The sequence below is a fragment of the Oppia nitens genome, unplaced genomic scaffold (assembly GCF_028296485.1).
Source record: "Oppia nitens isolate AA-2021 unplaced genomic scaffold, nextdenovo-longstitch-racon4-pilon3 scaffold18_pilon_pilon_pilon, whole genome shotgun sequence".
Taxonomy (NCBI): domain Eukaryota; kingdom Metazoa; phylum Arthropoda; class Arachnida; order Sarcoptiformes; family Oppiidae; genus Oppia; species Oppia nitens.
Window position 1 is genome coordinate 426499 of NW_026533197.1, and position 14452 is coordinate 440950.

General features: G+C 23.7%; 1 protein-coding gene across 1 annotated transcript; it reads right to left on the reverse strand.

Moving 5' to 3' along the window:
• Positions 1–281: 281 nt before the first annotated feature.
• Positions 282–13937, reverse strand: LOC128965831 (synaptogenesis protein syg-2-like). Its single transcript, XM_054312608.1, has 15 exons — positions 13892–13937; positions 6574–6912; positions 5408–5518; positions 5147–5350; positions 4689–4985; positions 4389–4480; positions 3533–3737; positions 3169–3459; positions 2800–3099; positions 1775–1900; positions 1597–1666; positions 1363–1454; positions 829–1082; positions 391–654; positions 282–332 (listed from the first exon to the last, which is right to left on the reverse strand). The coding sequence occupies exons 1-15, from the start codon at positions 13917–13919 to the stop codon at positions 282–284; spliced, it is 2724 nt and encodes a 907-aa protein (XP_054168583.1). The 5' UTR covers positions 13920–13937.
• Positions 13938–14452: the final 515 nt, after the last annotated feature.

Below are 14452 nucleotides of genomic sequence, written 5' to 3' on the forward strand. Positions count from 1 at the left end.
AATTTAATATTACATAAATATCATTATTCATAATAATTTATATAATTTTAATAAATTAAGTATATTTTTAACAATATATTGAGCTATTTATTAGAGGTTAAGAGCACTTCAATTGTATATCAATTGCTCTCTATTTTATTCATAAAATCTGTTGTTTATTCTGATATTTTTTAATGTTTTAATAATAGATAATTCGGTCGATAGACTCATATGTTGAGCAAATAACAGATAAATTTGTTGTATTTTTTTTGATGTCATTTGAGGTCAATCTTCAAGTTATGTCAGACGGGTGTCGATGGCTCTGAGTTATCGATTTGTTCAATCAATACCCACTAGAAATTAAAAAATACAAATTGTTTAACAAATAATTTTACTGAATATAACACATACCGCTTGATCCGGACGTTTAATCTCCATAAGTGGTGTATTGTTATTACAACACTCTTCGTCGTCCTCCTGTCCTGAGTCGTGTTGAGAGCCACCCGACGCCGGACTAACTATTTTGTTGATTGCATTTAGCGATTCTGTATTATTATATAAACATCTATACTGTTTGGAGTCTATATCATTGATTTCAGTGATGGTTGTGTCTAATAGGTTCCGTTTTTTAAGCACTGGGACCACAATTTCTACTTTTTGCTTATGATTCTCTTCCTGTGCGCCACAAATCAAAACCAATATTATTAGAGAAATTTGTTTATAAGAAAAAATTTTAGTACACAAAGAGTTCAATGTCTTTATGTTTGATTATAGATAATGATATTAGATATCTTTTATAAACTCAAAATCAATGACAATTGATATTTAAAATAAATTATCATTAATTACTTTTTGTGGTATTATATGGTTGTGTTTAAATGAATACAAAATATTTGACTGATCTCTAGTCGAGAGACCAGAATTTACGGACAAATCTTGCATATCAGTCATTAATTGGCACCGTTTGGTAGATATTGGGCCGTCTGTGAAACAATGGGGCGGCGGAGGCACATAAAGGGTCAGTGGGGTAGAGCTATGGTTGCTAACTGAAAATGAACCCTCTCTTTCCATATCCTCGTTTTCCTCTAAAACTGATGTTATTTCTAAAAAAATAATAAATATTATAAATTAAATATTTAGTATTTTTTAATATAATATATAAATAAATTTTATGAAATATATTAATGTAAATTATATGAGCTTCTTAGAAATCTAGCTAAACTAAAAAAATAAAATATAAATTTATATTATGCAATAAATAGTACTAAATTTTACATTATTTGAAGTTTCTTGTAATACATCAAATATTTTAATACATTATTGTAGTGAATATAAAATATAAAATAATTAAAAAATTTAACTACAAGAATATAGTTAGCGTACCTCTCATTTGCATTGAATCTCTTATTTTAATCGTATGACACGTTCCCTCTCTCTTGTTATCGATGTATGAGTTTTGCAAATGTGATGTCTTTCTAATGATACCATGTATTAAGTAAATTGATTTAACCAACAATTATCGGTTATTTATCACAAATAGTGAAAGTAATAAAAAATAGAATAAGATATTAGAAAAACATGAGTTAATAAAAATTATAAATTATTTAAATTATTTACTTCATTATAGATCTGGGAGTTGTCTTTGTTGTATCAGTTGGTTGAACTGATGCTAATTCTTGATTATGATCTGTTATCAAATAAATATTTTGTAATATAATAATAATAATTATAATTATTTAATAATTATGGATTCATGAATATTATATTTATATAAATATATATTAAACGTTAATACGTTTAAGTTGTTCTTCTGATTTGATTTTCATAATCATTATGATAATGATTGCCAAAACAATGAGAGCGCCCACAACTATCATAAGGACTGTCAGCAGTGGACTAATTTCTAAGTCTTCCGTATTATCTAAAAATGAGATCAACAACAACAACGAAATCAGTACCGGAATCGACATTAGAAATAACACAAAAAAAAAAGAAAATAATAGAGAATTGGCTAAAGAAATCAATTATCGATTTTGTTTGAAATGACAATTGGTGTTAATCAGTGGCAACAGCTATAGTGTCACCATTTGTGCCCAAAAAAACTCAGTCAAATCAGCGGATTGTCAAATATAAGACATTATATATATTATTAATATAATACATGGGATTTATTGTAGAGTATATTATTTATAAATTAATGCTCCGGTCTTTATATAAATTACACTATTATTAGTGTCGAACTATTCCTCAAATAACACTTTTTGACGATTTAACGTCTAAATCATTAAAGGTTAACGTTTTAACCGTTTAATAATATAAAAGTTCAAAAAATGCTTATAACTAAATGTACATTTGTTATATAAATTTGTTATATACTTTATTTTGATGATATCAAAGTACTTAAAGATATTTTGTTGTTTGGTTTCACCACTTAATTAAATCCTTATAAATTATTCGTCAAAATTTAGAGCTAATGCAGTACTTAATGACAAATGAGTGCAAATGTTAGTTGAAATTCGTGTTTGTCTTAAAAAATTGTTTCTAATTTAATGTTATTTTTTTACTAATTATGTGAATACTTTTCACTACATCAAGTCTATTGAGATTTAAAGAGACTTAATAAAACAATTAATTGACTTTTTCGTTAATATTGATTGCAACGTAAGAGTCAATAATATAACAAATAATTCAGTATAACTGTTAACCATTTAAGGCAATAATGATAACCACAGATCATTTTGCGGCCGTTTTTAGTTTGTTATTCAAATTGATGTATATTTTTGTTATAAGGAAATGGATATAATATATCTAACTGCTAACCACTTTGCCAGTGAGCGGCCACCAGTGTATTGCCAGTAATGGTGACGCCTTTGCTCTTTCCTTTAGTATTACTCGAGTATACAATCAAACGAAAGGCATAGCCGGCCGGCAATCCTTTTGCAATGAAAAATGGATATTCCGTTGAACTTAAGTTAACTAAAAGTCGGTTTGGATTCGCACTGAAGACTTCCAGATAGAAGATCTGATCCAAACCACCAGAATATCCCGGCAAACATTCTATAGTTACTTCATGTGCTGTTATATTAGTTAGGGAACAGTTGTCTGGTGGAGTAGGCGGTCCTTAATATAAACAAATAAAATTATTATTATAAATGTATTATAATAATAGTAAAACATATTGAATAATACCGGCTTCAATGACAAAGAAAACACACGGCTCTCTCTGTTTGCCGGCGCTATTCTGTGCCCAACAATATAGTCGTCCGTAATCTAAGTCAACTCGTGGTATATAAGTTGCATAACTTTTTTTGCCTTCACTGACAAATGATATCATATCCGGGTTATCATTGGCGCTGTTATTGAAAGCCCAATGAAACTCTACATCACTTGGATCGGCGTCTACTTCGCACTCAACTCTCGCTTCTTCTTGTTTGGCCACTCCGTAGTATACTCTCTGAACTGACTTACAAATTGGTGGATCTGTTTGGTATAGTCAACAATAATTGATTTTATAAAATGTCAAACAATATTAAATAAAAATAAATTAACACACATTTAACTTTGAGATTGACGACATCACTTTCACCCTTTCCCTGACTATTGACAGCAAAGCACTGGTACTTTCCGGTATGCATTTTAGGTCCTATATTACGAATCAATAGTGAATTATTTTTAACTTCAATCGCCGTTGTTTTTGTCGTGCTATCTAATGGTTGGTCATTATATAACCAACTGAGTTGAGTGACGGGTGGATTGGCCTAAAATTGAATATTTTATCGTATAATATAATATTAGTATTACTGTATTAAGTTATTGTTAACTAAATTTTACGTTTCATATATTATGATTAGCTTAATGTGTAATAATAATAAAAATACTATTGTATTAAAAAATCAGATTTTCTAACATATTTGCAATCAAACATAAAAATTAGACAATTGAAACATCTAATGAATGAACAATTTTTATAATGTTTTAAACTAATTTAATAAAAAGTTAATTTAAATAGAGATTATTAAAAAAATCAAGATTTTTCTAATTTATATTTTAATAAATATTATGATTAAAAATTATATACTAATAAAATTGATAAATAAATGGCTACATTATGTAAGAAAACACAATTAAATAAATAGTAATCTAAAAATATAAAATTCTCTCATTAAAATCTATTAACTATATTAACTGTTGTAAATTTTATTTAATTCATAAATTATAATTATGTATTAATATTAAAAATACTAAATATGTTGTTTATATTGTATTCCTAATTAATGACTTTTTATTTAAAACTTCAATTGTATAATTTTACTCATAATAACAGATATAAAAAGTAAATGATTTTTAGATTATTATGCGATTAATTGCGATCACAAAGAAAGTGCTGTTCATTAGGATCGATGTCTTACTTGAATATTGCACTCAAAGTATACATCACTGCCTTCAAGTATTTCCTGGTGTTGAACACTGGCGCCCAAAATCAATGATAAAATCGGTGCGTCTGTTATAGCAATCATCAATCGTTAATAAAAAAAATCACAGATAATTCAAATGAATATATATAATACATTGTAAAAAAAATAAATTTCAATATAAGAATATTTAACAACAAAAAAGTATTTTATAAAAATATAATTAACAAAAAAAACAAAAAATATGAATCTATCTATCAATTTGATAATATTTAATGGATTAGTGTAATGACATACATAAGACATTTAATGTCCAATTATTTTTCAGTTCAAAATCAGGAAATTTTAAATTAGTGACACAACACGACAATGTCTTTCCATTATCATCTATTGATGGCATAAAAGTTAAGAAATTGGTCGTAACTGATCCGTCATCTGATGTACTTTCGCCACTACTATCTATTTGTGTCGAACCCTTCCACCAGTTAATCTTAGCCGCCGGTCGAGAGCCACTCGACTGGCAGACCAACTCTACCCGATCTCCGGCCGACATATTGTGTGCCGGAGTTATAATTCGCACTTCCTTTGGCTTTACTGTTGATGTCAGACAAATGAAACGTTAGATTTTCATTAATCATTTAACTAACTTTTTTTGATTGAAATCAATTAAAAGCATTTAAACTAAAAAATTTCATAATATAATTGTAATGTACTATATATTATGCTAATGAAAAATGTGCAATAATTAGACTAACAATTGAGATCAATAGCAATGGTTTGTGTTGCAGGCACTGTCAGGTTGGTATTGGACGCCTGACAGGTCAGAACCATCATCAGGTCATCTCTCGTTAGTTTTGGTATATGTATCACATTTCTGATGAGTCCTTTAGGTGTTGTGTAATAGGATTCATCGCTTAAGGCTGAGCCCCGCCACCATTTGACTGTCGGCGAAGGGTTTCCTATATTGACATCAATTTGTTAATATAAAAATTGTTGAACAGTTGTCTAATTAAGACCTCCTTCCGATTCACACGTCAAATTGACCGACGAGTCCTCATTGAATGGACCAGCGATATCACTGATGCGATTGCGAGAGTCATCATAGATAACCACTTTAGATACAGGCACTAAAACAGTACAGTCATATAGTAATATCACATAAAAAATATATTATATAAAATATTACATTAAATATTTTAATGTTATTATTATTTTTATACGGTATGATTTAATATAAATTTATCATTGATTGAGTTTAGAAATTTCAATAATTAGTTTCATCAACAAACTCATCAATTAAATTTTTATTAAAAAAATTATTACTATAAGAAATAAAACAAAATATTTATTGTAAAATAAAATACAATATTAAAAAATATTATTATCATTATTTTTTCATTTAGTTGATTATAAAATATAAATAAAGTTATTAATAATTAAAATCAAAACAAAATAAGCCAACTGCCAAAAGCCAAATGTGTAAAGTAAACATCACTTTTAAATCTATACATTAATATCATAAATATTTTAATAAAACAGAGATATAGTTCAGATACTCTATTTACTAACTATGTTATAATATATTCAATAACGTTTGATTTTTTTTATCAAATAATCATTTATCTAATTTTTATCGTTTATCAGAATCCATAGATCTTTAGCCAACTCTAACAGTGACATCATTGCAGTCAATGATCATAAGGAGCAATACTACTGTATATATATTATATATTAATTTTCACATATATGATAGTAAATTATAGTGCAGTTTATACATTGCATGAGATATTTTAATCATTGTGTCTGAACTTTTATTTCAAGTAGTTTTTATTTTAAACAATCATTAATATATGATTTAAAATGTTTTGTATTGGTTTAACATTATTATTCATCATTATTAATGTTATTTTGAATTTTATATTTATATTGTCTAATGCATAAGTTGTATGGATAGTAAAAATTGTGTAATATTTATGAATTATTTTGTATAAAACACGCCTTTAATGTTATAAATGGTTAAACTATAAATACATATATAATATTTGGTAATTTTATATATAGAGGTAATATACTGTAAATTATTGTAATCATTAATAACCTAACAGTTTACTGATATACTGGTAAATATAAATAGAAAGATAAATAAATTTGAAAGAAAATAATGGTAAACATATGAACAAACCAATAACATTGAGCTTAAGGATCCGGTTGACAGTCCGGGCCCGACGGTAGTCCACTCGACACCGGTATTCGCCGCCATCATTGGCTTTGACCGGATTAATCCTCATGTATGCCATCGGATATGTTATATTAAAGACACCTCTGTTTCCCAATATTTCTGATGAGGAAAAATGTTTGGCATTATCTAAATGTGTGGTCCGAGCGTCCACTGTATAGATAGGGTTTCCCGTGTCGTCCCTATACCACAACACTAGTGACACGCCGTCATCATATGTAGGAGGGGTTACATTGCATGGAAGAGCTACCACACCGCCAACCACTGCATTATAGGCTGGAAAGTCTAATCAAATAATTAATTAATTAATTAATTACTTTTTTCTTAATTACCAATACTTAAATTATTACTATTTGTTTAAAATATAACTAACATTGAGTATATTTATGTATAAAAATAGGTTTCTAACAAATATAAATTAAATGTATTTTAAAAACATTTTTTAAATTAAATTTTACAATCATTGTCAACATTTAATTATTTTAAAGTGTTTAGATTCTATGTGTAAAAATTTTTGAATATTTTCTTATCATTAATAATTGTTTGGGTCGATTAAAGTTTATATGTTAAATAACTCAAAAATTTATAATGATAGTCATAAATTAAATTTATGAAATTATTTTATATATACAATTACTAGAAATAATTTACTAAATTACAATTTTTTTGATTTTTATCATTCTTTTTTTGAATAGAAAAGTATAACAAAAACCAAATTTAAGAAAAAAAGTTAATAAATATAAAAAACTTGAGATCATTAATCATATGGTGTTTCAAATATTTGATACTTCAGTCACGATTCATAAAAATAAATACGTTTTGATGTCTTTTTAAATAAAACAATACAACTATTCTCTTGTTTTTTGAAATATTTTTTGAAACAGTGGTCAAAACGTAATGAACTTATTATAAAAAGACAAACATTGTATTTGTTGTCAGTAATACTATAATTATTATACACTTTAAATATTATCAATTATATCTATAATACAATGTATATGCTTAATTTTTTATGAATAATATTATATAAATTATATATAATAAACAAATACAAATATTTTACTAAAAATAGCAATAGTTTATATCTGAAATTCAAATTCTAAAAAAATTGAATCTTTATTTTCAAATACATTTACATAACATTAACATTACTATTATCTCAACAGTAAGAGAATAAAAGTTTTACATAAATATTCAAATATATTGACAAAAATTGTTTAAACAATTTTTATATAAATAAGTGTTTTATATTTAAATTGCTAACCCTTTAATTTTTTATTGTAATCAATACAGATAATGAATCATTATTAATAATGTGATAAATTAAAAGAAATCATTTCTGAAATAAAAATTATAAAGCATTTAACAGTTTTTTAAACTTATTTATTAATTTCTAATAGTATTATATTGAATATTACGTTTTAATTAATTTTAGTTTATAATATAAGTTTATAAATATTTTAAATACAATTATAAATTTAAGCTTTTATATTAAAACTTAAGACTTTATTATTAAAAATAACATTTTATGCCAAAATTCAAGTCAACTCTAATTTATTTTTTAAGTAATGTAAAAAGTTTTCATTTAAGTTTTAATGTAAGCAAAAAAATAAAACGAAATATTAGATATTTGACTAAAACTTTTTAAACAAATAAAAATATATTCAAATATTAATTGACTTTTTGAAAAAAATGTTACTAAAAGCTAAACAAAGCATAAAATTAATGTAATGTTTTAAATACTCGCTGTGTTTAAGAAAGTTATTTAAGTAATGAATTAATTGTTTTAGTTTGTATGTGTCGTATGTGTCCTAAAACCGATGTAACAGTGCTTTCATGCCATGTGTGGTATTAATACTTATTATTGTAATGAATATCTATGGGATTAACTCAATTGAGTCTCATTAGGTGATACTATTGCTGTGTAAACACAACCTAATAGTGTTTGCAATTATAATAATAGGTATTACTAATAACAGTACAATAATAGTTACATATGGTTTTTTACTACAGATTAGTCACACATTTTTTATTTGTTATGTTATAATATTAATAGTAATGGAGTAATGGTTTAGTTTTTTTTAACTTTACAATAGTAGTACTTTAGCAGCAATTTATTATAAACATAAAAACATTAAACTTAGTTTAAAATTCCAATAGGAAAATATAAGATAAAATTTATTAATATTAATATACATAGCATTACATGTTATTATGCTTTAAAAAAGTATTTAAATAATTATCAAAATACAAAAAAAAACAATTTTTACACTTTCTTTATATAATACTGTATATAGTATATACAGTATTATATACAGTATATGTAACTATATATATACTATAAATATATAGTAGTGATAAAGTTTTTGTCATTGTCTCAGTGTTTGTGGTTTAATAGCTAAACGACTACTAATTAATAATCCGTCGCTTAATTGTAACGCCTTTTAGACGCAAAATATTAGACTATTATTGTCTGTAATTGAGAGGAGAAATTAGCCGTAATATAGTTGTCATCACTTTCTTTGCCACAAATAGTAACACTGATTGTGAATGTATTGTAAATGTGTCGGTCATTGCAATGATTTCAATCGCATCTAATTGTGATTCACATATGAGATGATATCAAATGGAAAATTGGACACAATTTGCAATTAAATAGTGAGATCTGTTTGTATAGTATGTTAGCTAATGATATTCAAACAATTTAGTGTCTAAACAGAGCACAAATCACTTATCAAATGAGATTATTTTGTTGTGATCGATACGATCATACAATCAAAAAATCTCTAAACATTTCTAATTATTATCTTTTACAGTATAAAATTGTGCAATGTATCAAGGTAACAGTTTTATAAATTTATTATCAAATAATAGTATATTCTAAAATAAATAATTAAATAAATAAAAACCAGTTGAGAATGCTAAAAAGCATTGCCAAAAACAAACTTTAAAGGCATAAAGTACTTTGTATAAATAATAAAATACCCCACATATGCATTACTAAAATTAAATAGTCCATATAAATCACATTTAAAATAATTTTGTATAATATTTGTTAGTTAGTATTCGTCATATTATCACTAAATAATTCATTGCTATTAACCATTAGTTCATTTGAGTCATATTATACATTACATATCCCAAAGTCAAAAATTCAAAAAATGCATATTTTATATTTTCTCAATGTTCCTGATGAGATATATAATTTTTATGCTATTCCCCTATACATTATTTTTCATTTTCTAATCGAATCTGATTTCAAAATTCGCAAAAAATATTGGTCGGACACAAACACACATATATTCCAGAAAACATCTTTTTAAAAGCTTGTTTGAAAATAATAATTTTATACTAATACCAGTTAAAAGAGGTCTGATGCAATTATCTGGCCAATCATAAGAGTAAATAAAAAATAATTAATTATAAATATATCCAGTCTAAAATTATCTATAACTTTGCCATTGGTCATTTTTTAATTAAAAATATAGTTTAATAGTTATTCACAAAACATTATGAGTCGGGAGTCTGATGCTGGTCTGATTTTAAGATAGAGCCTTAAATATTATCTAAAAATATACATTTGCAACTATTTATATTAGCTTTAAATAATTAGTCTATTATATATATTAAATAAAACATTAATTTAATTATATTTTTGAGATAATCATCAATTAAATTAATCAAATAATTAAATTATGAATTCAATAAATAAAATTACTATTATAAATAATTTTAAGTATTCTATTAAAGAAATAAAAACTAAATTTCTAAATATATGTTAAATTAATGTAAATAAATGTCTAAAATTATATATAATTATATAATGTATAAAGTATATAATAATTGTGATATTTATCATAAATTATATGTACAAATTTAATAGATAATAAAATATTATATATTACACAATATTATACATAATTAAACAAATTAAAAACAATAAATAAAATTTTATAGAATAAAAATTTATACTTTTACTGTAAATATGCAAATAAAATCACAATAAACTGTAAAATTATTTTTAAAATTATGTATAATATAAACTTATTTGGGATTAATATTTTATAATAAAGACATTTTTATAAAATAAATAAAAAACAGTATATCTTTTATAGTTTTTTTTTAAATATATTGATATTAAAATATCGCATCTAATCTAAGATTTTTGAATCAAATTTCCAAATCAATCATTAATGCTGTGCTCAGCCTTTCAAATACACATTCATACATACCGTTCCCAATAGGAATGCCTCTATTCATATGATCACAACATGTCAGTGCATGTTATATAACAGTTTTATACTGAAAGTGATTTTTCATGCAATGTTTTCTTACAAATATTTTGTCAATACTTTTATAGTAAAAGTTGCCTTTAATTCCCTATATATTTGTATTTGAAATTTAAGACTTCATAGTAGACTTACAGAAATATTTTTGATTATTTATTTAGAAATATTATTTGAATTTACATTATAAATATCAATATTAAATATAATAATTTTTAATAAAGTTGTATTAAATATAAACATATTCTAATATTTCTATAATAAAGTAAAATAGATTTATAAACAAATTTTTCAAATTAGTTTCCTATTTGAAAGAAATTTAATATTATTTATTAATTAAAATTATTTAATTCTATGAATATTTTATTTTAAAAATATTTGTAATTTTTTATGTATAAGAAAAATAGGGTTTAAGTATAAAATTTTACTTAAATAATAAACGTTAAATTATATTATTATGTAAATATTATAAAGTAATGTTATTTTAATTTATATTTAACTATACTATATTAAATTTTTACTATATTAATTAACTGAAATTGTTGATTATTGTATAATAAACTGATAATATATAGAGTATTTGAGTTAAGTTTAGCACAATTGATGTCACAAAACTATAACAACTTTCATATATTTATACTCAAAATTAATTTTTAGACTTAAAATAAAGACTTTATTTGTTTAATCTAAATGTTTTTTTTGTAATTGAAATGAGACATAATTATGTGACTATAAATTTGGAGCATTTTATAATATAAATGTTATAAAATATAATATATATCACTGGTTATCATTCAAGTGATTTCTGATTACTTTTGATTAAAATGCACTGTCGAAGCTTATGGTTTATTATAATATATTTCATCTAGCTCAAATACACTGTTACATATTAATTTTAATTAAGTGGTATATTTTATTTAATATTATATAAAAAAGGTTATTAAATTTGTGTATTATAATTTTTTTGTTTTTTATCTTGGTCAGTAATTATGTTTTTAAGTAAGGGACCGTATAATAATCGTGATATCGCCTGATATATATCATAAAACATAACTCCAATCGTATAAATACAGTATAAAGCGCTCACTACTAGTAGTACTGTCTGACAGACTAACTGTCCACTACTTCCTCTTTATGTATTCGTCTTAATATATAATATATAAAATGACATTTGATATAAAATATCATAGAAATGAAACAAATATCGTATTAATTTACAATATTGTATATATAATAAATGGTAATTTGATATTCATTAATAATAATATAATCTATGTCGATTTTGTATCTAATTAAATTGGTATGTTAACAAATTAAATTTATTTCAAATATTACAAAATAAATATATACTTTCATATTTTTATTTTTAAATTTTTGTTATTATTAGAAAAATTTTTTTGATATACAGTATGTTATACAAAAAGTATATTCTTTTTATTGTATCATAATTAAAGATTTTTAATATTATAGAAATGTTTAAAAAAATAAAATTACAGAATAATCTAATAAACAAATAGTTAAATACAATGACTTATTAGAAACCCTATTATAAAAATAAACATTTCAATAGAATTAGCATTGATTCAAATCTAAAATTTAAATCCTGTAAAAACTTAATCTTGACTTTCAATTTAGTTTCAAATATATATTTACACAACTTTAACATTGATGTTGTCCTGATTTTTTGCGATAATAAAAACATATATAAATTATATATATGTTGTGTATATGAATAATGGTGTACACTGTATATTGTGTTTGACTTTAATAAAAGTATTGCTATAATAAACACAACAATCGATCGATCGATTTTCACATTATTTCTTTGCCTCAAAAATATATTTCATAGCACTATATCATGTATATAATAATACTGTATAATCTGCAACATTCATGTTATTTTTTATACAGTATATTATATGTACTGTACAAACCAGTACTATATATAAATTTATATAATATATACCGGTATTTGCAATATACGATATATAACTTATATATAAATATAATATACTATATTTATATTTCATATTTATATATAAAAAACATACATTTATGCCATATATTTCAACAAAATAAAGTACCGTAAAATAAAATATTTAGCATTAAATTTGAGCTAATATTTTAGTTATTGCAAATATTTATTGAAATATAAAAAAGTTTTTCTAAAAAAACAATAAAAGTTGTGAATAATTATTTACACAAATATTCAGATTTTCCGGCAATAAATTGTCGCACAGTTTGTATACGAATATATGTTTTATATTTAAATTCCTAACCCTTAAAGGTTTTATCGTATTTAAAACAGACATTGACTTTGCGAAAGACAAACATTTTATATTAAATTCAAAGAGACATAATAGACATAATACACAATCAATATTTATAAGAAAACGACAGTAAATATATCTTTTTTATATAAAAAAAAATCGAGTTGTATAACATATATAACATATATAAATATAAACATTTCATAAATCTTATTTTATTGAAACTAATATACTGAAAATATGCACTCATATACTGTATATGTTTGATATTTTATAGCACAAGTAGTTTATATTAGGTATAGTTCCCATAAGGAATTTTAAGTCCCACTTATCAACACATTTATCAAATTTGTTTAAACAAAAGAGTTAATTATATATAAATATTAAATAAAATTAAACCTTTGCTAAAATATAAACCAATTGGGAATTACTATAATACATAAATGTTATAAATTATAATATATTCAATTAATATTAAAATCATTTGTCATTTTGTTAATTGTATTTAATAAATTATTATTTAATTGAAGTTATAGCTTGAAGCTTGATTTGCTATTTAAGTGACATTGTTATGTTGTATTTGTAATATTTATATAATTTAATCTAAGCATTAATTATATCTACTAAAATATCATTTTTATTAGATATATTTATGAAAATAAAATGATAATTTAAAATTAATAAGTTAATCAATTTTCAGTTAAATACCTGATCGCTCTTTAGATACTGGACTCATAGCTTTAAGTTTAATGCCGGGCTCTCCTATTATGGGAAAGTTATAGCAAATTATAACACTATAGGATATGCATAATACAGTATGTAATTATGATCAAATTTTATGTTGTTTTGTAAATCAATGCTTTAACTTTAACAGCAATTTATATTAAAAATTAGTAAATATTGATATGTAATAAATTATGGTATTATGGTCTGCAATAGAAAGTCAATGCTATTAATACTATTTATGCAAAAGATATACATATAATAATATAATGGAGATTTGCTTTTAAGTCATTGACAGCTTATGTATGTTAAAGAGGTGGAGAAGTCGACAACTTATTTATTGTGAATATGGTTTACGTATTTATAATATAAAAAAAGTAGTGATGGATATGAGTTTCAAATATAGTGATTGCTATAACAACAACAACAACCACACCATCACAGCTGATGCCTAACATAACCAACCGATTCATCGATTCCTTGCGATGACTGCTATAAATGTATTGGTTTTGAGGTAGTATTGCCCTACAGCTCAGTCATCTTTGG

Coding starts and splice junctions, on each gene's coding strand:
- LOC128965831 (XM_054312608.1), bottom strand. CDS start 13,919: ATGAGTCCAGTATCTAAAGAGCGATCAG. Junction 6,913..13,891: donor AGTATCTAAAGAGCGATCAG/GTATTTAACTGA, acceptor TTATTTGATTAG/ACTTTCCAGCCTATAATGCA. Junction 4,986..5,146: donor CATTGCTATTGATCTCAATT/GTTAGTCTAATT, acceptor TGACATCAACAG/TAAAGCCAAAGGAAGTGCGA.